This window comes from Leptinotarsa decemlineata, unplaced genomic scaffold (genome assembly GCF_025532065.1).
Source record: "Leptinotarsa decemlineata unplaced genomic scaffold, Ldec_3_MD MMD2_tig00003294_RagTag_RagTag, whole genome shotgun sequence".
NCBI lineage: Eukaryota > Metazoa > Arthropoda > Insecta > Coleoptera > Chrysomelidae > Leptinotarsa > Leptinotarsa decemlineata.
The window spans coordinates 161835-187561 of record NW_027412585.1 but is presented as its reverse complement, the minus strand read 5'-3'; the positions used below and the strand labels follow the sequence as shown (position 1 = coordinate 187561).

Here is a 25727-nt window from a genome sequence, read left to right as displayed (position 1 = left end):
CATTATTCCAGAATTTAATTATCAAAACCATACAAAGATACCATTTTCACAAAAAAAATGTATCTAACGATAAAAACAAAAAAATAAAACCTTTAATGGAAAGATTACAGTCACGAGGGTTTTCCTGTAGAAAATGCTGAGATAATCAAGATATCGATAGAAATTACCAGAGATACTAATAAAACTGTCACTGTTGCGGGTCAAAATATTGATCTTCTGGTCCTTTAAAATCATTTAAATTCAAATGATCATAACATGTATTTTCTCAAACCAGGTTCTGGTAATGTAAAAGATCCGTTTTCCACGTCTAATGGTTTCAAACATGCATCCTTCAAAAATATTGCTGCATTTCTGTATTATTTGTCCGGATCTCGATTTGCTGGAAAAGGAAAGAAAAGTATCGTAAATTCATTATTAGACGCTAAAAATTTGTCAAATTTGGCCAATGTTTATTGTAAGAAAGATGCGAGTAAAGAAGATAAAAAAGATGGATTACAATTAATCAAATCTATTTATAAATGCATAAATGAAAAAGTAATACTGAATCAATAAAGTTTTCAAAAATATTAATTGGCAAAAATTGAATCATCTTTCATTTTGGCCAACCTCCCACCCACAGAAGGAGCAGCAGAACAACATTGTTACAGGACATATTATCAGCTTCAAATTTGGTTGGGTAACGAACTGACAGCAACATATTGGGGTTGGAAGCAACATCAACGTGGCATTATGCCCAAATTTACAGAAAAGGTATCAATTCTGGAAGTATTACTTGAAACTATTTGCTGCAGCTGTGAAACTGGATGTAACCGTTTGAAATGTGGCTGTCGAAAACATGGTTTGAAATGCTCAAATTAATGCTCAAATTGACATGATTTTGAAAATTGCAATGTGGAAAAAAACCTACGAGGAAGTTAATGATTTAGATGAAATTGTGGATGAAGAACCAATACAGACTAGAAATGATATTGGGGACAAAGTAGGTGATGGTAGATTTCGAAGCTCAACTAGAACTGTCGAATCCAACCATGAATGAATGCCATCAAAGAGACAATAACTGATGGATAAGTGATCGAAATCCAAGATGAGGTATTTATAAATAACAAGAATAACGTTTTTAAAAATATTATAATCAATAACGTAATCAGAATGAAGTATCTAAATTCAATAGTACGACATGAATGTAATTAGAATTAAGTACATGAACTTTCTAACTGAATATAATTGCAGCAATCACATTTTTCGATAAAATTGTACATAATAATAAAAAAAATCGCATTCTAGTTTTTTTTCGATTTTTTACATTTTCTGAGAACATTTACTGTAGTAATGTATTTTTTCACACCATCAGAAAGTGGAGATTTCAACGAAAAAAAAGCACACCGACTTTTTGAAAAAAACTGATTTTTTGACGTGAGAATTTTCGATTGAAAATTAGGGGCTATTAGGGATATTAAGTCAAAATAAGGTGGAAAAATAAATGTTTCAAATCAAATGAATCACAGTGTATTTGGGACATGAAAAGGTGAGTTTTTTTTTCAAGATGAAAATAAAAAACAAGAAACTTGGTTATTTGAATTTTTGACATAAATTTTAAGGAGATAAAATTGTGAACACAAAAGTTGTAGATCTTTTTATTGCCTACAACTTTTGAATTCAGCTTCTCTCCAGAGGACTTGCCGGAAATCGAGATGAACCATTTTTTACCCCTAAAAACTCACCCCCCCCCCACTTACCGAACTCAGATCGCCCGTAATTTTTTTTCCTTTTATTTTCATCATATTTCCCTCTTTTTCTAATGGGTCTCATCCTACCATTATTTTTTTACTTTTTACCATTTTTGAAGGCTTCTTCAGCCCTGGTGTTAAAAACCAAATTGGTCCTGAATTTTGGGTTACAAAACTAAAAATTCATTTTTCTTAAAAGCAAACCGGAATGGTGGGGGATATTTCAATCGGCTCAATAATCAAATTATGCCAAGCATCAACAACGCCATTCACTTAGGTCCACTATTGGAGAAGTTTTTCAATAATCCGGTCAACCTAGACATTGAAAGGTACATACATTTACAACAAGCTACAAACGCGTGTAATTGTTCAAAACATAGTTAAAAATGAGATTTTAAAATTCATGATTTTGACTCTTTTCAAAAGTAGATGAACTTTTTGACGAATATATTTCGGTTTGACTTTGAGCTTTTCCTGGTTTTAGAAAGAAAATAGTTTTTTCAGGTGGAGTTCGAGCAGTAAGAAGTACGAGTAAGTCTACATTTTCACCAACAACAATAGTTGTATTTGTCGAATTAAATTGCTCTATAGCTGTTTGAATAATCAGTACGTCGGCATCGTTATTAGCCTGTTTAACCAATATATTTTCGCCAATAAACTTATCCTTCAACATTGGAATGAACCGAAATTTGTTGTGAGTATTTGCAAGAAATTTCTGTTGACTGGTAGGAACTGTCTAAGTTCATCAAATAGAATATCGGAAGATGAAGATTTTGCTAAAGTTCGACGACGTTGTTCTGCAGCTTTGATATTTCTCGTGCAATCATCATAGCCATCAAATACGACCGTAATTCTGGCACCAAAATGTCTTCAGAGATGTATATACGTGGCATACTCATGCATATAATGACGATTACAACTTTTACAACTTTTTGACTCGTCGTATCTCAGAAACAGTAGCTCTAAGAAAAAAAAGTTTCGAAACATTTTTTGTAGAGAATTTTATGATCTACAATTTTCATCTGTCGGAATTTAAAAATATTATTTTTAACTATGTTTTGAACAATTATACGCATTTGCAGATTGTTGTAAATTTATGTACCTTCACTCTTATGTTTTAGTCGAATTTGACCGGATAACAATAAGATGGGACTCCTCCTCATTGCTGTGTACCAGTGAGTGCGACAGTTTCCGAAATCATGAATTGAAAGGAGAGCAGCGCCCCATTCAGCTATTTCGCCGCTCCGGGCAAAATAATATTTGCCGCCTTTTATCCGTGCGTTATTTCATAGTTGATGTAATTTCACCCTATAAAAAGACAAATTTTTCCTGCCGATATTAATGAAACAAAATAAGTTTCGTTTCAAGATATTTATTCAAATCCAGCATCCAGCACAGCTTGAAGGACGCAGTGTAACCACATTTTGTTTTTGTAATCTACTAAAATATGATGTGAAATTTCAGTGATGTCAATAGTAATATATTATATTCTAACAACTTTTGTGTAGGGTGTGGTTTTTTTTTGTTTAATCCTCTTTAAAATTTTCGCCGCCGACGCCGCGCTTTCCTCAATTTTGCCGCCCCTCATTTTTGTCGCCCCGGGCAATTGCCCGGTTTGCCCCACTCCCCTCCCAAGATCGGGCGCTGAAGGATACCACCCACCACTATTCAACTTCACTGGACTTTTCTCTATGCGTATGATTGAAATCAAATATCTACGATGTGTGGCTATAGGAAAATATTACTAGGTGGCTACTATAATACCTGATTCACTTCATCATGTGAGGCAGAAAACTGAAGGTCATTCATACCATTGTAAGCAAGTTACTGATGCTCAGTTCGAACATTTGATGAAGTTTTTTCAGTTCAGTATGTCTAGACTTAAATGAACTCTCAAATAAGATGTTACCCAAATATTATTTCCACCTGGGATTTTTCACAAGAGTAGTGGGGGAGGTTGACAAGGGTTTTATTTTTATAACTTACAATAACTCATTCAGAATTTCAACTGTTTGCACCATATGTGCATGATACCTCTATTTTTTCAGAAATAATCCAATGATATTTCTTTGAAAATGTTTTTTCATCCTAGACGATGTAAGGAATAGAACGTTTACACTAGAGTTTGTATGAATTTCTTGTACATTTCCATCTCTGCTTTGTCATATTCGTGTCATATCATTAACATTCATCAGTAAATACTAATTTTAATAGACATCCCAACAACCTTCATCAACATAATTCACTGTTCATCCCTCTCAAAATTCAGTAAAGCTCTACGTTGTCTTCCAACTGCCTATAAATTTCAATTTCGCAGCAAATTGACACTACTGGTGTTGATTAAGCCTGGGGTAAGCTCCAGCAGCTGTTTGTTCTCGTTTGTCAATTCAGAAAACGACGTCGCTATTTCCACAATAAAATTGTAAATAAGGTCTAAATCTGGTTATTTTCCGGATACTCACTCGGAGTAATCAGTTTTTATTTATTCTGTAGTTATTGGGAATCGAGGAGGAATTTATGGGGGGAGGTTCATGACTTACACTGATTCCTTACTCTGGAACTGATGGTCTCTACTATTTATATCTAATAGAGTACACGTTCAATCTCAGACATACATCATTTATTTCGAGTAGAAATTCGCGGGTTGAAAGTTCCCGCTAACTTCAACAGAGCGATTCGTAAAAGGATGAACAATGTACCCAAAAAGCATTAAAAAATCTGGTATCATGTACCCATCCAAAAAATTCCAGGTAGTTCAATCCATTATGTGGCCGTTCTCTAAGGCGTTTTGAGCGACACTAGATTTCTATGGTCTCTGAAGTGAAATATGTACTAGGTGTTCTTCGAAACGAGTTTCAGTAGCCCGCTTCGTCTGACCGATGTATTTTTGTCACAGTCCTCCGATTGTCCATTTTACAAGATAGTGTCTTGAAGATTAGCTAGCTTTTGTTGGAGCGAAGAAGAAGTTTGGAAGGTCACTTTTACGTTCGCTTTTTTGAAAATTTGATCTAATCCTTCAGTGTATCCTGGATCAAACGGGAGGATATTGAACTTTAACTTGACGTCATTTCGAAAAGTCGAAGATTTACGAAGAATCTCCCTAAATTTACTTTTCCTAATTATCTTTATTTGAATAATACCCGTTGACTTCAGCTATATTCCTGATAACATATTTCCGAAGATCATATCTTCCTTTGATCAAGGGGGGTGCAACAAACCTATGGACAAAAAAGTCTAGACCTGCCATTTTGTGAAGTACTGGTATTCTTCCTGAAAACATCAAACTGTAGACCCTGGTCACTATTGATCACCAAGACATCCATGAATGGTAACTCATCGTTTGTTTTTGATTCCATATGTGGACTCAATGTTCAGGAATCTGTTGTTCAAAATTGAAACGAAGTCTTCTACTTCCACACTGGAAGTCACAACATTCTATAAATGACCTCTGACTTTATGCCTCCAACTGTCAACTACGAACTGCCTTATAAAATACTGTTCCCGAGTAGAGAGGACTAGATCCTCCGGGAAAAGTAAATATTAAGAGCAGATTGTTGTTGGTGGACAGATGGATTTAAAACACCTTCCGGTTCTGGTGCAAGAGTTTTCAGTCGCAGATCCAGGACAGAGATATCAACCTGCCTAGGAACCTATGCGACTGTATTTCAAGCGGAAATTTACGCTATTGAATTGTGTGCGGAGAGATTGCAAGAATACAACCTCATACACAACTCAATAAAAATATTCTCGGACAGTCAAGCGGTTTTGAAAGCTCTTGGCTCCTACCGAGCAACGTCTAAATTGGTAGCAAATTGCCAAAAACGACTCTCCTCGATCGTCTCTGGTCTGGATTCCTGCCATACTGGCCTGGAAGGCAAGCTATAGCTGCTATAGCTATAGCTGCCTCCGTGGTGATTTTGATAGTTTTCTTGTGAACACGAGATCTATCAACTGAAACCATAAATGTACGGTTGGCTCCTGTTGGTGGCTCCGTGCATTTGTATTTCTATATTTCTATCTTTTGGTAACCAAGTGTTGCCCATCCTTACACTTGTCTGCACCATACTGATGATGGGCCAAAAGCCCGAAACACGTGTTTATGGTTTGCCACTTTCATGAGTGCTATGTCCGATATTAACTTCTGTTTCTATATATATATATATATATATATATATATATATATATATATATATATATATATATATATATATATATATATATATATATATGATGAGCGGTTTTCTCGGGTTTCACTCCGTGTTCTGTGTATTTTCTCCCCATAAGAATTATTTTCACAACGTTTCGGTAAAGTCTCATTTGCCATCTTCTGGTGATGTCTGGTTTTTTCAACTAGACTGATTAGTTCGAACTCTGTGTCTCAATTTATAGGGATGGATGTTTCCCTTTACCTGCGTTGCTGCCATTACCTGTGTTTGCTCGACTACCTGTTTTGGTCTTATTACCTGAGCTGCCTCTCCTGTCTCTGTTATTGTACCTGTATTGTCATGTACCGAGTTTTGCTTCTGGGGTTGAGCGGTCTGATTGCTTGTGCGAAGCGATAAAACGGATCTCCATGTTGATGGTAATCTTTGCGCATCATCCCTCTTGTTCATATTATTAGGTCGTTTTTCAATTTCGATAGCCTCTCTGATTGTTCGCGAGTAAAAGTTTTCGTTGCTTGCTAGCATTTTTGTGTTATCGAAATTGATGTTATGTCCTGTTTGAAGTACGTGTTGGAAGAGAGAAGACGTGGTGACTTTTCCCTTCACTGCTACTTTGTGTTCATCTTTGCGAATGTTGATTCGTCTGTTGGTCTAGCCGATGTAAGTCCTGTCACAATCATGGCATGGTACTTCATACACTCCTTGTGACTCCAGTGGTATCTGATCCTTGGGATTACGAAGCATGGACCTTATTGTCCGTTCTGGTACGAACGAAGTTGATATGTTATGTCGGTAAAGAATTCTACTGATTTTATCTGTTGTTCCTGCAATATATGGTAGTGCTGGAAAATAATTCCATGAAAATCAAAAAATAAATAGATAAGTACCTTTTGATCATTCCCATATTGATTTCAATTTAAGAGCCACCGGTATACAGCTGTTTCAGCCTATTGGGCATCGTCAGTACCGGGCAGGCGGTCCTGGATTAAAGACAAAATGAGAAAAACCAAGAAAGTACTTGATAAAAATAGCTGCGTAAACGCAAGCGAAACATAAGTGGAACCGCCAATATATATACGGTATATATATATACCGGTGGCTCTTAAATTGAAATCAATATGGGATTGATCAAAGAGTACTTATCTATTTATTTTTTGATTTTCATGGAATTATTTTCCAGCGTATAAAATTTCAACAACAAATATGCAAATTATGATTCCATCGATCCACAGCAATGGATAGATTCTCCAATGGAAAAGATACATACAACTGGGTATCGTCAGCAGCATACTTTTTTTTAATATTGATAATGATTTTCAGTATTCACATATCCACATTCATTCACATATTCATTTCGTTTGTATTTCATCTAAAATATTCACACTTGTGATGTCACAATTGTTACTCATTGAAAATTTCATTCTAAATGCTAGCTGAGATCCCGATTATTTTAAATTTATTAACAAAACAGGCTGTGCTATTCCAAAACTGCAATAATTGGCGAATTGAAAATTTACAGCATCGATTACTGTCAAAAATGTTCAGATCGTGCGGGTCACCTGTTCCGACGACACTAAAATACCGTTTGCAATCTGTACCCGAATTATTCTGAAGTTAACAATATCACGGGCCAACGCAATTTTGCTGTGATACAACACTAATATTTGAATGTGTGATTTAACGTTGCCAACACCAAATGGCGATTGTTTCACGCAAAGTATGATTTATGAGCGAATGCGGTTGCAAAATACATTCGTTACATGGTGGATTTGCAGCTCGAACTGAAAATTCAACAAAACAAAACACATGATTATCATTGTTGAAATTTCCGGGTTGTGGTATCTTAAATAGTGATGTGGATAAAAACAAAACTGTTTTCATGAACTGTTTTTGTCAGTATTGAAAATTGGGGTGACATTTACTTTGATATGTAGATTAATGAACATTAACTGAAAGGTGTGTTTTCAGGAAGGGTTAGTTTAAAAAAACCTTTTTGTTTCGCTGGGGACCGAATCGGGTCTTTAGAGTTCGGCAGAGCCGTACCATCTGACCTGAAAGACCACTCACCATACGAATTAATCGGCTTCGTTAAGAAGCTGGGTTTATTTGGCCAAGTGTGAATAGGTGTGAGCCACACTAAACCCTTGCGAGTTGCGGTAGAGGGTCGAATAGATCCACTCATTTTGGACCTAACATAACATATCTATTCTGATCATTTCCGTATTGATTTCAATTAAAAGCCACCGGTAGACAGCTGTTTCAGCCTATTGGGCATCGTCAGTTCCGGGCAGGCGGTCCTCAATTGAAGACAAAAAAAAACAAGAAAAGTACCTAATAAAAATAACTGCGTAAACGAAACACAAGCGAAACATAAGTGGAACCACCTATCAATGTGACACCCAAGTCAACTTGCCAAGTGTTTATGTCAGTGTTGGTTGGTTGACCAATCAACCGGCAACTGCGGTAGCTGAAATTTGAGGAGCTAATGTGGAATGTCATCGGAAAACGAATCCACATGTTTTTAGAAATGATATGAAATCGAGAAAGGTTAATGTAATGCAGTCTCACTGAGACTGTATTATATATATTATATGTATATATATATATATATATATATATATATATATATATATATATATATATATTGAATGATTTGAAGCTTTATATCTTCTATTAATTATCTACGAGCGCTTTCGACAGTTGGTAGTACTGTCATCTTCTCAAACTGAACTTGTCATCCTGTCGTCTGCCTCTTTATACGGTCAAAGCATCTTAACTCAGATATTTCAGGTACTTTAGGTACATTTGCCTGTATTTGTACTGCGCCAGGTACTCTTCTTTGTGTCAGATCTTCTCTAGGAATGTGTATGGTTTTGTTTAATATATTAAATGTGAGGTCTTATTTTGTTTTGATTTGTACTTGTTTCTCGATAAGTGGATGACTGTTAAATTTATGGATGTTCAAGTTTTCCCAAATGTCCATGCGGTTTCCCTTGTTGACTTGTTTTATGAGTTTCATGTTCTCTGGTGGGAGGAAATTATATTTGTTTTGTATGGCGTGTGTTGCGAGGTTTGATTTATATACTATTGGATTTATGTATGCCTTTTTGTGCTCATTGTACCTTTGGATCAGTTTTTTCTTGATTTGGCCGATATAGAATTTGTCGCATGTTGAAGATGTTTGTTAGTTTTTTGGTTTGGTGTCCTACGTACGAAAACGGATACACCCAAAAGACAATAGATAAACTAGAAAACAGAATCAAACAAAAAATACAGAACAAGAATCAAGCCACCCCAACAGACAAAACAACACAACGATGGATAGCATTCACGTACGTAGGACACCAAACCAAAAAACTAACAAACATCTTCAAACCACTGAACATCAACATCACATACAAGCCGAACACGAAGATAACACAAAAAATAAACAACTATAAAAAAGAAGAAGACAAAGACCAAAACGGGATACTCAGTATACAATGCTCGGACTGCAACAAATTCAATATCGGTCAAACCAAGAAAACACTGATCCAAAGGTACAATGAGCACAAAAAGGCATACATAAATCCAATAGTATATAAATCAAACCTTGCAACACACGCCATACAAAACAAACATAATTTCCCCCCACCAGAGAACATAAAACTCGTAAAACAAGTCAACAAGGGAAACCGCATGGACAGTTGGGAAAACTTGAACATCCATATATTTAACAGTCATAAATCACTTAGCGAGGAACAAGTACAAATCAAAACACAACAAGACCTCACATTCAATATATTAAACAAAACCATACACATTCCTAGAGTAAATCTAACACAAAGAAGAGTACCTGATGCAGTACAAATACAGGCAAATTTACCTAAAGTACCTGAAATACCTGAGTTGAGACGCTATATATATATCTGTATCTATAGAGTAGGGAGGGTGAGTGTAAGCCCACGCACTTAGGCCACATGTGACCCATTGTACATCCTCCCAAGGAGTTGTCCTCCTAGGTCGTCGTCCATATATATATATATATATATATATATATATATATATATATATATATATATGGACGACGACCTATATATATATATATATATATATATATATATGGACGACGACCTATATATATATATATATATATATATATATATATATATATATATATATATGGACGACGACCTATATATATATATATATATATATATATATATATATATATATATATATATATGTCACGAATAGGATTTGAAGCTTTATAACTTCTATTTATTATATGCAAGCGCTTTCGATATCTGGTCGTGCTATCATCTTCTTGGCTCTACTCAAACTGAATGTTTCATCCTCTTGTTTGTTTTTTTATGCGGTTAGAACGTCTTGGTTCAGGTACTGGAGGTAAATTTGCCTGTATTTGGGTTACATCAAGTAATATCCTTCATGTTGAATTTTCTCTAGGTTCACTGTTTGTAGGAATGTGTAACGTATTGTTAGTATATCGAATGTTAGGTGTTGTGTATTGATTTATATTTGTTCCTCGATAAGTGAATTATGCCTTTTAAATTTATGAATGTTTAAGTTTTTCCAGATGTGTCCTCTATATTGACTTGTTTTATGAGTTTTATGTTCTCTGGTGGAGGAAAGTTATGTTTGTTTTGTATGGCGTGTGTTGCAAGGTTTGATTTATATATTTTTGGTTTTATGTATGGCTTTTTGTGCTTTGGATCAGTTTTTTCTTTGTTTGACCGATATAGAATTTGTTGCAGTTTGAGCATTGTATATTGTACACTCCGTTTGTGTTTTTGTCTTCTTCTTTTTTATTGCTGTTCATTTTTTGTGTTTGGCTTGTATGTGATGTTGATGTTCAGGGGTTTGAAGATGTTTGTTACAAAACAAACACATCTTTTTCCCACCAGAGAATATTTCGATCTTCTCCTTGAAGATGATCACTTGGTGATCGAAACACATAAAAACACATTGAAATAACGGTCATATTACAGGCCTCACGCAAGTTACCACAAACCTTTTGAATTTTCTATTCGAATATTAATATTTTCAGCAAGTTGTCTCATACTACAGTACACGGCTGGTAGATTTTCAGTGCTTGCTTTAAAAAAATCATCATTCATGATGAAACTGATGACTGATATAGCAGAAATACTTGGAAAATAGCACCACAACAATTTGGCAGATCTCATATTATTGGCTTTCATTTCTATAATGTACTGCAGGATCTACTTTTCTTAGTATTTCCAACCAGTTATTGAAAAAGCATGTCTGGAAACATTCATCCGTGAACGGCAGATACAAAAATATCATCCGTTTTCAAATATGGAAAACTTACTTTGGTGTCACGCCACCTAAATGTTTCACACTGTAGTTCCAACAGTATGACTGGTTTGGAAATAATGTGGTTGATACATAAATAAATTAAATATCCTCTGAATGAACTCCATTAAAAAATATATTCATCCAAACTTTCTACAACTATCTCCAAATCATTATACTTATTTAGGCCATTGAACATTCCTCTTTCCACTCTTTCGAACTAACCCTCAGTGGCTCAACTGTAGTCCTGAAATCCTCCCATTTGCAATTGAATTCACGTTCATTCAAACGGAGTTTGACGACTTTTTCGTTGTATGTTTGATTTTTGTATAAAATATTAACAAACTGGCCTTGGTTTTCGCTACTTCTCAATTCAAAGATCAGTGCAGAAGCATATTCTGGAGCGGAATCCTCAAGCAACTTCAAAGATGAGAGTACACTCATTATTGTAATATCGTGACCCGAAAGCATCAGAAACTTTGGAGTGTCAGTAACATTCTTGATAACATCTTCGAACTTAGTAGCTATTAGGTCGATTAGAGGTCCTGAAAGAAAATTTTAAACGATCACCAAAAACTCGTGATGATATTAATGCGGAATCTGATAATTAATCACTGAATTTCTCTGCATATACTAACACGGAACAATAAACAGATGTCTGTAACCTATGGTATTATTTGAAACCTGCCTATTCTCAAATAATATATTTCCAAGGCCGAAAATAACTGTGTCAGTTGTCTGAATTCATTCAGGGACATATGAGAGTTATTTTGTTGATCCAAAATAATCAGTAGGCATTCATGTAGTCACGGATCGGTTTAAAAAAATGCAAATTCCTGATAGAATCATCCGCTTCTACCTTAGATTGCATAGAGAGGAGATAAACAGTCAAAAGCAAGAAAATTAACCTGAATTGAGTCTTGCTACCTGCACTTAGCAAGCAAGAATCAAGTCATTAAACTCTATTGAATGAAAATTTCGTTTGCATTACATCTTTTTCTTTTTGGTTGTCTACTCTGTGTATTTGTCATAATTGTTAGTTTTCATATGTATATAATGTTTGTATTGTCCATTTTTCACTTACATTTCCTGTCGTGTTCGTTGTATACATTTTATCACCCTTATAAAAATTTTGTTAGACGCACAACTATTTTTCGTGAGTATATTTGTCATTTGTCTCACTCATCACATCAAGTTGCTGTTTGTTATCTATTTTTCAATTCTATTCGCTGTTTTCATCGCAGCATCATGTGATGTCATGTGAGGATCTAGATCATGAAATCACAATAGTTCCAGAAGCATAGGACAGACATTTAAGAAGAGACATAAATAAACTAGTTCGAAGGAACAATATTATTGAACCAGCTGTCATGAACAGATGGGAAAAAATGTTGAATTTTCTGGATTTAGAAAAAATAAATAAAACCCAAAGAAAAAGTTATCGAGTTGTATACAGGGTGTAACTAAATAAGTTTCAAACATTCAAGGAGATGAATCCTCATCGAAAAAAAGATAGGATCTTCTATATAGAGAAATTTCATTGGAGCATCCCTTGTTAAGATACATCCCCTTAAAGGGGGTACATAAAATTTGTATAACAATTTTTTTCACAAGCACTAAAAATGTTACAATATTGAAATCAACCTGACGTTTTGTACTACCAAAAAGACACTCAGCCAGAAATTTATTTGGTCTACCCCATGATTGTAAGGGGTGAAAAACGCAACAGGGATGCTCCAATGAAATTTCTTTATATGAAAGATCCTATCTTTTTTTCGATGAGGAATCACCTACTTAAATGTTTTACACTTATTCAGTTACACCCTGTATATTAATACCATTATATATGAGGGAGGTCCGAAAAGTTTCCTACCTATCAAAGATACAAGACATTTTTTCAGATTTTTTTTTCAACTCTACACTTTTTTCTCATTGATGTAACTCGTCCAAATAGTACTTGGCATTTTTCCCTTCGAAATAATTATTCACGATGGTGATCGCCTCTCGAGTGCAAACTTTTGATGAGGTAACAAAAAGAAGTCGCTTGAGGCTAGATCTGGTGAGTATGGCGGATGGTCAAGCAGTTTAAACCGTAATTTATAAATTTTAGCTATGGCAACCGCTGAGGTGTGAGGAGACGATGTGTTGTATTGGTAAATGTGGTCGTTTTTCTGCAAGTTCTGCCATCAGCTTGTCAAGTAATGATGCGTAGTATGTTCCTGTGATGTAGATGATTGATTGAAATAATTCTATGACTATCACAAAAAACTGTCGCCATCATTGTCTCATCCGAAAAATTAGTTTTTGCTTTTTTTGCAACCGGTTCCCCTTATGCAATCCACTGTTTGGACTGTATAATGATGTTTCCAAATTTCATCCACAGCAGTTAATCGGCGCCAACACTCGGATTCATTGGTACTAAACTGTTCATTCGAACAAATTTTTGGTCTTACGTGAGCAAACGCGGCACCCAATGCTCGGACAGCTTTCTCATGCCTGAATGTTGTTGATTCAATTTGTGAAAAACACGTTCTTATGAAATGTTCGTAACCTCTGTTATCTTTATTCCTTCAACAAGGCGGTCGTCTAGCATCATTTGCTGAACTTTGGCGATGTTTTCGTCGATATGTTTGAAGGTGGTTGACAATGTTTCATGGTAAATTTCGTTAGTTCGGACTTCCATTATCTAGTATGATATAAAATGAAATTGAAAATAATAGCTGGAAATAACAATTATATCAAGCAAAAAACCCTTAACTGAAATTGCATAAAATAAAATACAAGCAACATTTGGAAACTGAACAGTTAATAAAAATTGAAAGACTTCAAGCCCAGTTACTTCACGACGTTTTGATTGTTGGTATCCACAATCGTCTTCTGGTGATGACTGGACTTTTTTCTCTGAGAAATGACTATAGGTCATTCGAGTGCTTTCACCCACCCCCTCTTCCCTCTCCCCGCTTCATCGGTTCAGCGGGAGCTGACCATTTGGCGGGAGTTGGCCATTTTCCGCTTGATTATGGGTTTCCACATGTTGCGCATCTCTACGCTAGCTTGGTTAAATGAATTGTTGGACAACATATGCGACATCTTTGATTTTTTTCCTAATCCAGTGTGCCTCATTGTAGATAATCCCAGCTAGGAACCGCAAGAAAGCACACTGGTCTCGAAGGAAATTCAAAGAAGCCGCATATATGTTGTCCAACAACGCATGTAGCCAAGCTGGCGTAGGTATACGCAACATATGGAAACCCATAATCAAGCGGAAAACGGCCGAACGGGAGTTCACCGGGAGTTGACTGTTCAATTTCAAACTATTATCAACTCAATTATTTCAAAGTGACATCAATCAATAATGTATACCTACGACTATATTTATTTTTTTCAATAATGGTGGATTGAAATTTAAAACTCTATTTTATGAAAAAAAAATTCTGTTACAATTTCTGGAAAAGAACTTGAAACATGCCAATCTGGTTTCTCAGTGGTCATTTCTGCAAGAGTTACCAAAAGTTGAAATAATATTATGTACCTGCTCTCAATCTAGACATTTCCAAGTTAGCCGTGTATAATCTCCAATAAGTGAAATAAACTGACTTCAATTTATCGAAACTCACTGTTTGAGTCCATTCTGGCAGAGTGAGATTGTAAGTAGATTCAATAAAGAGTATATCATAGATCCACAAAACTGTTTCAAAACTATTCATTTCTTTTCCTATATTTATAAACAAATTTTTGAGCAACTCGTCATTTTCTTCTGCGAATGTTACGAACTTCTCATCTCTCAATTCTTTGAACATTTTGTTATATTTTGGGCAAGGTTTCCCCATGGCTATAGCTGGATCATTCTTCTCTGGAGTTGTATGTATGGGAATTGGCATCCAAAGTAATTGGCTATCCCAGATCTGACGTTCAACTGGTGGAAATAGACCAGCCACAGTTGCTGCAGCTGACATGAGGCATCTGTCGGTGTTGGATGATTCAACTCTGATATCTCTATGGCTGTAGAGATCAGGCAGAAATCCTTTATACCTGTTCCGTAACCACTTCCCAAGGTCATAAGTGTGTTTTTTTCCAAGCTGAAAATGGAATAGTTTTATATTTTGTGCACGAATCATTTTCGAAGTTGAGCTGCTCACAAAAGTGTAAGCATAGTCAACGTTAACTGCAAGCATTATCAAACAAATGGTGTTCTCCATAAAGAGAGTCGCAGAAAATGAAAAAGTAATAACAACTAAGTATTATTCGATAGGGGTATATCTTTCAGAAGAGATTACTTTTTGAGAATAATATATATTCAAATAACCCTTCATTGTGAGATTTTCACTGGACATTTTACAACAACCAAACACCTGTTTCCACAAAGCATATTATACAGACATTGTCATACATTAATTATTCTCTCACAAACTCCTACTAGCATCAGTAGTATACTTCACAGACTATTGAATATTTATCTGCCAGAAAATAATTTTCAGAGGGAGCCGAGTTTCATTAAACTTCTCTGAAGAGGTGAAATACGTTGATACTATCCTCGAAAGGAAGCTAACATGGAATTCTCACCTACAGAGTATAGCATATATGTGGCTTATGAGCAATGTCGGAGGACAATGGGACGCACATGGGGTCTTTCATCCCGTGTGATCACCTGGATCTTCACTGCAATAATAAGACCTATGTTAACGTTCGGAGCCATTGTATGGGGACCGAAAGTTCTACAAGCAACGACCATCCAAAAATTATATCAAATACAGCGACTGGCTTGTTTAAACATCACAGGAGCCATGAGAACAACACCAACCGCGGTAATGGAATTAATTACTGGTCTTACCCCTCTGGACCTGTATGTTAAGGAGGTTGCGTTAATGGTCATGTTACGATTGCGCACGGCTGGGGTGAACCTCGAAGTTGAAATGGGTCAATTAGGGCTGAGCCTATAACGAGAAGCGCTTGCTGCGCAACCTCTGCGGCAGGCAACCAATGATGCAGTTGAACCCAGGTTTGTGTTTAATAAACCCTACTACATACAAATAAAACAGAACACTGAGTCAGATGCTATAAATGCAATACGCATATATACAGACGGCTCGAAAACCAGTGGAGTGTACTTCAGATCACTAAGCCTAACGATTAAGTGGGGAATGGGAAGAAATACCAGCGTGGTCCAAACAGAACTGGCTGGTAACTCAATCGCCACAAAAGAAATAACTAGGGAAGGAATTTCTGGCAAAAACATAACAATCTGCACTAACAGCAGACAAGCCCTATTAGCCTTGAACAGATAACGTATTACCTCGGGGCTAGTACTAGAGTGCCACCAAGATGTAGCCAAAGCTTCGGTAGGTAATAACATCATACTGAGGTGGGTTAAAGGGCACGACGAGAGTAAAGGTAATCGCATTGCAGAATCTTTAGCCTAAAAAGCGGCTGGACTAAGAATTTTAGGACTCAGTGGCACCTACGGCTTGATGACTTCGACAATTGCGGAAATAGCAAAATGTCACACCAATGCTCAATCCCTGAGGAGATGGGATGAAATCAATGGATGCAATCTTGCCAGAATCACCTTGGGCGACCCTGGGAAGCTGGCGCCGAAGAAATATCTGGGGATGACCAGGAAAAATCTACGCCTTATAGTAGGATTTCTGACTGGCCACTATCAAGTAAGGAAACACCTCCACAATATGGGGCTAGTGGACACACCTCTATGCAGGATGTGTGAACAGTAAGATGAAACTGTCAGGCATGTACTATGCAAATATCCGGAGTTATCGTCAATGAGAGAGTGTGTGTTCGGCGAGTCTTGGCCTACACTTGCCGATATGAAGGAGATGTCTCCTAAAGACCTGTCCACCTTCCTGGAAAGGACAGGATGGGCGATGACCTAGGAGGACAACTCCTTGGGAGGATGTACAATGCGTCACATGCATGTGACGTGTTGTGGGCCTACACTCGCCCACCCAACTCTTCAAATACAGATCTACTCCATTATTTTCAAAAACTACGAAAACAAGCCATAGACCAGCTCTACCCAACTTCAAGAAATTCCTATATGAACATTGAATTATACAAAAAACACTTTTCCCAATTCCGTTTGTACTTGAAACATTTGTTATAGAATTGAATCAGATATCATTCACACGAATGCTACACAATATAGTTCATGAAAGAAATAAAATTTCACTTATATGCAGCACTGTAATCTTCGATGGCGGATATTCGATGGTTCGGAATAAGACACTTGCCTTATTGCATCTTCAGCACCAATCTGGATAACATTACGAGATGAAGCACTTAATGAAATCATAAAAGTATGTCTTCAAGTCACGAATGAGTTGCATCTACTCATATCGAAACATTATGAATGAATTAATGCTGAAGAAGCAAGGCAATTGTCTTAGCCCGAAATATCGGATACCCGTCATTGAGGATGACAATGTTCCATGTAAGTGAAATTTCACCTTCGTTTGAATGAACGAGAACATATTGATAATAATTTTAAATGAACGGTTTCAATAATAGAATTGAAAAATGAACCAAACTTCTAAAAATGTAGTGAATAGAAAACTTTCAATACAATTCCATTATGCAATATTTCAGTCTGTTACTACATATGGGATTATTGGCTGTAGTAGATATGACAAAACTTTGAAACCTTCACAGTCTCTACAGGAATACGTTTTGAAAAGTATTTCGAAGAAACAATTCAACTATTCATCAAATGAAATCATTGATGGAATGTGCATTCTTAACAATCGGGCAATTATTTTTTAGAATTTCCTCAATTAACATCAAGAGACTTTGGTGTTCAAGGAAAGCATACATGACAAGAAACAAAAAAATAATGAAGACAGGCCTATAGCCTTAGGAAAATATTCGAAAACTCATTTGTGATACATAGCTCAGTTTGTTATTACAGTGGCTACAAAAATCGATGGAAAAACTAGTGGACCGTATCAAAAAAATGAAATAAAGTTGATGATGAAATCTAATGCACGGAACGTCGCATGGCAAATTACTTTCACATCATAACATATGTGGAATAGTATCGAGAGTTCCTATCCTTTTTTCATATCATTCCAAATTGAGGCGGTAGAGTTGAAAACGAAATTCGAAAATTCTAGTTTTCGGCGAATATTTCAAAAACAGCCACTGATATTTTCGATCTAGAAACAAATCATTCTGGTTCCTCAATCCAACCAACCTTGTAGGCCTCACCGTTTACCAGATATTATATCAATAGTGGAATCAGCTAAAAAAACGACCTGTATATTATTTTACCCCTGATGCGCCACACTTTCACTTCATACTCTGTGCATTAGAGGATATTTCAAAAAAGCAATGCTCTCTGAAACTTTCAAACAAAACATTTCTCAATAGCTTCACTTTTAATAGGATTGGTTCGAAAATAAAGGTAGAATGAGGGAAAATCAATTTAGTTTCGATGTCCATTGAATTTTCTGCTGTCAGATATCAGCGTTTTGTCGAATTAAAAAACTAAAACAGTGAAAAACTGATTCAAAATACATTCAAACAATGAATAAGAGACCCAACAATAATTCACTGTAACTTGTATAACAAATTCTGATAGTTTCGCTCAGAAGATCATAATTTTTGACTTAATGCGCCTCAATGGAAGCAAAAGCGGCCATTATCATACAGAGAGAGAGGATTATGATTTTCTTTCGATTTCTACGGCTATCGCTTACATACTTGATGAAAAGAATTTCATTTTGTTCTGTCCGAACATTTAACAAAAACTATTGAAATGGTGAACGGTCAGGTAGAGGCATCTAGTCGTATACTTATCAACCTTTCGAAGTAGAAACCTTACATTCCGATGATAAGAGGTAGGAATGACCACATACAGGGTGATTCTGCTACATACTCCTTCATCTCAAACTTATGATGTAAGCACATTTGCATCTATTGGGTAAAATAAACAAGCCTTCTCACGCTGACCGATCTGATTTGAAAGAAATCGGCTGGCGGAATTTATTGTTACAGTGTCACAGTGGTCAGTTACGTTTCGACGCCTATGGCAATTACATATATGGTATTTCAAATGAATTTGATCAGTTCGGACTTCTATTGTCTGATATTATATAAAATAATTTGAAATCCCTGAAAGAACTAAAGAAGAATTAAAAATGAATAGCTGAAAAAAGCAATTATATCAAGCAAAAAAACCTGAAATGGAATAATAGTGAAATAAAATAAAAATTAAAATATTGAGAGATTTGAAGCCAATTTAGGGGAGAAGGGGGCAAGTTCGGACACCGTTTTACAAATTATTATATCTCCATCGGTTGTTAACATTATCAAGCTGTTGGAATTTTGTAAAATAGAACCTTTTTGTTATATGTAACCAAAAAATTTTACATTAAATTGAAGAAAATATGCCATTCTTGAAGTCCTCGGTGTTGTCATAGGCTTAGGTAACTTTGATACAATGTCTTTCCTCTCAAAAAATGAGATATTCTCAACTTCTGGATAAACAAATCCTTGCACCTATACACTTCTTCAAAAATGTTACTTCGAATTCCTCATTTTCCATCACATTGATCACTTTCCCAACATAATGCAAGGATCTTTTTTTTGTTGCGAACTTCACTGATAGATAATCATCTTTTAGGATTTTCTCGTCATCTAAAAGTTCATTGAGCTCATCATCATCACTTCTATAATCTAAATCAATATCAGAATCAGATGAATCATTCCTTTTTATAATTTTCGTGGCAGTTAAAGGTAAATTTATATCAGAATCTGATGACGAGATGTCATCTGAAACTGTTTTATTCTTTTTTCTCTCCTTTGATTGCTTTCTACTTTGCATTTTCTTTGGTTTACCTCTGTTTTCTTCACATTCATCAGTTTGGCTTTCTCCAATTCTTGTATTCTTTGTTTTTCCGGAGTACTGGTGTAAATTCTTGATTTTCCCTTTCTCAATTTTCTACTTGTATTTCTGGGACCAGCCTTCGGTAGGGGTTTCACATCTGACGGTTTGACAATAGATACGACAGAAGGTATTTTAATTTTTGGTTTGGTAGCTTCATGTGTTATTATGTTCAACAAATCCCTTACTATATCTTCTACTTCGTGATTTCTAGACGATCATTGAATTTGATCATTGGAATGAAGCTGAACGACAATACTTGTATCGACAATTTCTGCAGAGGGCTCCCCATCCTTGTTTTCAAGAGGACGGTCTGTTGCGAATGAGGCACAGAAATCCTCGTCTTCATAAACCAGAGAATTAAAAGGCCCATAACCCAGTACTGTTGAAACTACTTATAATATTACAGGGAGTAAATGTTTGCAGATATGGTTGTGCTGACAACTTGGCAACATCATAAATAGTTATAGGTTTACCAGGATTCGACAGAATGAAATCATTGAAAGAAATCTTGCATTTGGATTTGAATGGACCAAACATTCCTTTATCCAGTGGCTGCATTTTATGTGTGCAATGTGGCGGGAAAGACAATAATATATTTCCGTGTTCTCTTGCATACAAGATGGCATCAATAGAAACATGTGTCTCGTGATTATCCATCAGCAGTAGAATTTCATTTGAAAGGCTACTGTTCGTAAGTTTTTGTATATTTATGCTCTTACAGTTTGAGAAAGACCCTGGTCGACATCCATCCCGATTTTTCAGCATAACCAACAGCCCCAGGAACGGCACCATACAATAACTGATCCTTCATCTTCACACGAGGAAAGATATAAAGAAGCGGAATTGAAGCCCCAACAGCCGATATTATTCCACACATCGTTACAAGAGATCCTCGTTCAGCAGATACGCATCGTCCTACAGCTTTTGATCCTGTTTCTGCTATCACTCTCGGTTGAAGGACTGTGGTTATACCGGTTTCATCAGTATTCCATATACGATCTGGTGAGAAATTACATGTGGCCTACACTGAGGCATAATTATTGAAAAATTCCTCTACATTGGCTCTATTGAAATCTGAAGCTTTAGCTATACTAGTATTCTCAGGTTTACGATTGGAAAGCCTTGGATGGCGTTTCATGAAACATTGCATCCAGTCGATTCCTGCTTGTTGATTTCCCAATTTCTCTGAATTTTCTTATTCAGTTTTGAAGCATATTGAATAGCCAGTCCACGACAGAGTTCATATGTCAAGCCGTAGCATATTTTTGAAGACTTTTTGAGATATGTCTCCAGCTCGATTTCTTCATTTCGTGAAAACACTTGTCGTGTTGCATATTTTGATGATGCAAATTCTTTCTCTGATTCACCACCTTCATTTCCAGAGTCTTCAATATTATTATTGGAACGCTTTTTAGCTCTGACAACTCTGTCGAATAAAGTTGATTTCGGTACATTGAATCTTATTGCAGCAGCTCTTTCTCTTGCTGATAACATTCTTCAGAACGTTTTTAAGACTTCTCTAGGAATTTCTGGCTGAATAGGAGGTTTTTTTTGTATGTTCTCAGCATCCTACAAACAATAAGAAGTAACTGAAAGATAGATCATGGGGCATATATGGACGAACACGAAAATGAAGCAGGGGCAGCCTCGGACAGTCCGAACATGCCCCATATGTATATAGTTGAGTATTATCGTGACAATTTCCTCAAACACTGAACAATCATTATACTTTTTTGAGGTTAGACGAATGAAAATATACGTTCTTCCTGATATACTCATCATTTCTTACCTGAAATTCACTCCTTGAGGTGTAAGACCTTACTAGTAGATACCTCAACCTTTTATCACTAATCCCTTTTGGGAAATTTCGAATAAATATCCACTTTTCAATTGAATTCAAGAAACACAAGCCGGCGTCAACGATTCCAAACTGTTAACAGAAGCATTTGTCTCTGATCGGTGAGTTTTGTGTCATTGCTGGGCGGTAAATTTGAAATATCCGGAAGTGCCCCATGTCCGAACCTACCCCCTTCTTCCCTACTTCAAAAAGTTTCGATTGTTAGTATCCACAATCGTCTTCGGGTGGTGACTGGACTAATTCCACCGAGAGATGACTATTTATGGGCCACCTATCTTCGCTTTCCTTCTTCCGTTTCACTAGTTTAGTAGGAGATGACCATTTCGTAGGAGTTGACCATTTTTCGCTTGATTATGGGTTTTTATATGCTGCATATCTGTACGCTAGCTTGGCTGAATACGTTATGGGACAACATGAATGCGGCTTCTTTGAATTTCCTTCTAAACAAATGTTCCTCTCTGTGTATGATCTCAGCTTGGGGCCACTCGATGTTATGTTGATGAGTCCAAACATGCTCACAGGGTATCCGGCGAATGCAATTCTTGGAATCGCAGTCCACGTTTGGTGGCCTGGTTTTCAGGAAAGCACGGGCTTGAAGATCCGCCAAGACGTAGAGAATACCCACAACAGAAAATGGAGGAAGTTATGAGGAAACAATTCCCAAATGCAGACCAAAAACAGAACAACTATGAAGCCGCCAACGTCATCAACATGAGTTCCTGCCCGCTCACGGGAATAGAGGAATCCTTGTTGGGGAAAGGGCTCAACTTCGCCATTGCGCCAACATGTGTGCCCACTTTGGAAATAATTGCTGCAGTGGAATCCACCGGTTGCCTCATAGACCAGACCGAGGCAGAAGAATTCAGATGGAAAATTAGGGAACAGATAGATCGAGAACCAGTTCGAAGATCTAACATCAGCAATGAGAAACGTAGAGCTCCGAACGGCCTTCGTAGAAACAAAACCATCAAGATTCTATCTGCAGATGGAGGAAACGCTACTGTGGTGATGGATACTGTCCTCTACGAACAGATGATCGAAGAGGTTCTTCAGATGGGACAATATACAAAGATCGTACGGGACCCTACTGCATCAATTGAAAGGAAGTTGTACCAGATTTAAAAAAAAACACCAAGTCTATTTTTCGGAGAAGGAGAGATTATCGCTAACACCGCATCACAGTTATCCCCCTCACTTGTGTGGACTACCCAAAATCCACAAGACGGACATTCCGCTCAGACCGATCATCAGCTCCAAAGATTCGGCTACTCAAAACTTGTCTATATTTCAACTCCTCATAATACAACCATTACCGAGCATTGCCGAGCACAAGAAACACACACAGCGAGGAGAAACCAGCAAATCAGGAATAGCAGAGCATGTTTGAACCCATCAACATAACATCGAGTGATCGCAAGCTGAGATCATACACAGAGAGGAACATTGGTTTAGGAGGAAATTCAAAGAAGCCGCATACATGTTGTCCAACTATGTATTCAGCCAAGCTAGCGTAGAGAAACGCAACATATGGAAACCCATAAGCAAGTGAAAAATGGCCAATTCCCTCCAAACGGTCATCTTCCACTAAACCAGTGAAGCGGAAAAAGGAAAGCGGAGATAAGTGGAGTCATCTCTCAGTGGAATTAGTCCAGCCATCACCCGAAGATGATTGTGGATACTAACAATAGAAACGTTGTGAAGTAACTTGGCTTGAAATCTCTTGACATTTTTATTTTTTGTTCAATTGTTTTATTTTTACTTGTATTTTATTTCACTTCTATTCCATTTCAGGTTTTTTGCTTGATATAATTGTTTTTTTCAGCTATTCATTTTTAATTCTTCTTTAGTTCTTTCAGGGATTTCAAATCATTTTATGTAATATAAGACAATGGAAGTCCGAACTAATGAAATTCATCATGAAACATTGTCAATCACCTTCAAAGAAATGGTATTTCAAAGTTTAAAATTTTGAAATGTCAAGTACTGGTGCGGCTGAAGCAACTGCTAATTTGTGTTCCGACATTCCACCTAAAAATGTTTCCTATACCCAGCCGCATATTGAAGAAAAATATGTCGTTCCTTAGTGCGATTCTGTACAAGCAGCCTTGTTTTGGGGATCACGTGCACTACGCGTGCTAATGTTTTGGAGCATTCCGTTGCTTAGTTGAACAGAGTATAGTGTATTACAATTTGAAATACTTACGTTTGTTAATTGTCCAAAACCGTCAGGCCATATTTTGTGTCCCATTTCCGCATAGGGGTCGGTGGGATACGGGAAATATATTGGCGCCCTGTCGCCATGTCGAAATATCTATGAAAATGAAAATGTTTTGAAGGAAATACAAAGTAATAAACAAAGTTCATCAAGCAGTTCATTGAAAAAAAATTTTGCACAACTCTCGGTGACTAAGCATGTGTTTATGGCATTCACAACTTGGGGTTTTATATTTCATTTTTTCATTTCAATATTAACATATGTCACAAAAAGGATAAAGGATAATATTCGATTTCCAATTTGGAAGACATTCGACTCGTTTGAAATGCTCGGTATATTTGAATGCCTTTTTTTGAAATCAGAACAAAAAGGTTGAAGTTTTCGTTTCACATTAATTGTTTTCATGATTTTTAAATGGTCATCGCAATTTTAATAATTTTAATTTTGTTTGTAAGTGAATTATCTATATATATATATATATATATATATATATATATATATATATATATATATATATATATATATATATATATCCTTCAGCCACATTGGTAGACTTTCAGCCACCGTCTCTTTTCAAATTTGTCTCTGTGTTGTCATGGTATTACTCTCTATAATCGATATGGCTTCATCGAATGTAAAATAAAATACATATTTGTACCTACCACAACAACTGCCAGTAATTCACTCTTTACGGGTTCTCCAACAAGTTGTACGGAAACCAACCACATCCAGGTACCAAACAGAAAAAGATTCATTTTCCATTCAATCCTATATATCAAAACAAATAAAATCACTAATGAAATTCACTAATAGAGATCCATAATTTGCTGACCAACCACTCATAAAGTTGTAGATAATACTGTCGAATCTAAAAAACTTACCACTTTTCATTCATTTGCCTTCATCAATCCTATTTTCAAGCAACGTTGCCAGAAATAAAAGTGCGATATCTGGTAAATATGGGAAATGGTCTGTTGTCAATGAATACCACTGAAAAGCTCAGAATGGAATCACCAGTAGAATTATGGTATTTTTTGTGAAATTTCGAGGAGAATATTTCTTGAAAATAACTTGAGGGACAAGTTTCGTCACACTTTTGGTTGAGAAAGGTTCAATTGGACAATAATGATAAAAACATTTCTTTATTTGCCTCATATAACAACATTGAGAAACAATATACAGGAAAAATATTGAGATGAATGGGTGGAGTATCAGCAGAGCTGTTCTTAAACTCCACTATTGAAATATAATAATAGAATAAAAATACAATACATACAGTTTCAAAAAATATTATTATTATCACCAAATTGTTTTACCTGAACAAATGAGCCACGGTTAGCATGAGAAAAGTAACCTACTCGAAAAAATTTAATTTGAGTCTTTTTTTAAGTTTCAATAAATTGATAGATGTAACCGTTACTACATGGTAAAAAATCGTCATGAAAAATATAAATTGGAACTTTCTGTTTTTCACCACTTTTATTTGATCAATCTGATCATTTAACAGGTTGCACCAGCAATTTTTATGCTTATGAATTTCCAAAGATTC

The 25727-nt window shown here is 36.1% G+C and overlaps 1 protein-coding gene across 4 annotated transcripts; it reads right to left on the bottom strand.

Moving 5' to 3' along the window:
• LOC111505292 (lysosomal acid phosphatase) lies at positions 1-25059 on the bottom strand. 4 transcript variants are annotated; one of them, XM_074177797.1, is made up of 4 exons: positions 24841-25059; positions 24167-24274; positions 14739-15285; positions 1-379 (listed from the first exon to the last, which is right to left on the bottom strand). In XM_074177797.1, the coding sequence occupies exons 1-4, from the start codon at positions 24931-24933 to the stop codon at positions 357-359; spliced, it is 771 nt and encodes a 256-aa protein (XP_074033898.1). In that variant the 5' UTR covers positions 24934-25059; the 3' UTR covers positions 1-356. The 4 variants fall into 4 exon arrangements, with proteins under 4 accessions (XP_074033898.1, XP_074033899.1, XP_074033897.1 ...); XM_074177798.1 differs by having other exon boundaries at positions 14824-15285; XM_074177796.1 differs by lacking the exon at positions 1-379 and adding an exon at positions 11325-11751 and having other exon boundaries at positions 24841-25058.
• Between the last annotated feature and the right edge of the window lie 668 nt (positions 25060-25727).

Coding starts and splice junctions, on each gene's coding strand:
- LOC111505292 (XM_074177796.1), bottom strand. CDS start 24,933: ATGAATCTTTTTCTGTTTGGTACCTGGATGTGGTTGGTTTCCGTACAA. Junction 24,275..24,840: donor AATTACTGGCAGTTGTTGTG/GTAGGTACAAAT, acceptor TCATTTTCATAG/ATATTTCGACATGGCGACAG. Junction 11,752..14,738: donor AATGTCTAGATTGAGAGCAG/GTACATAATATT, acceptor ATTTTCTTTCAG/GACCTCTAATCGACCTAATA.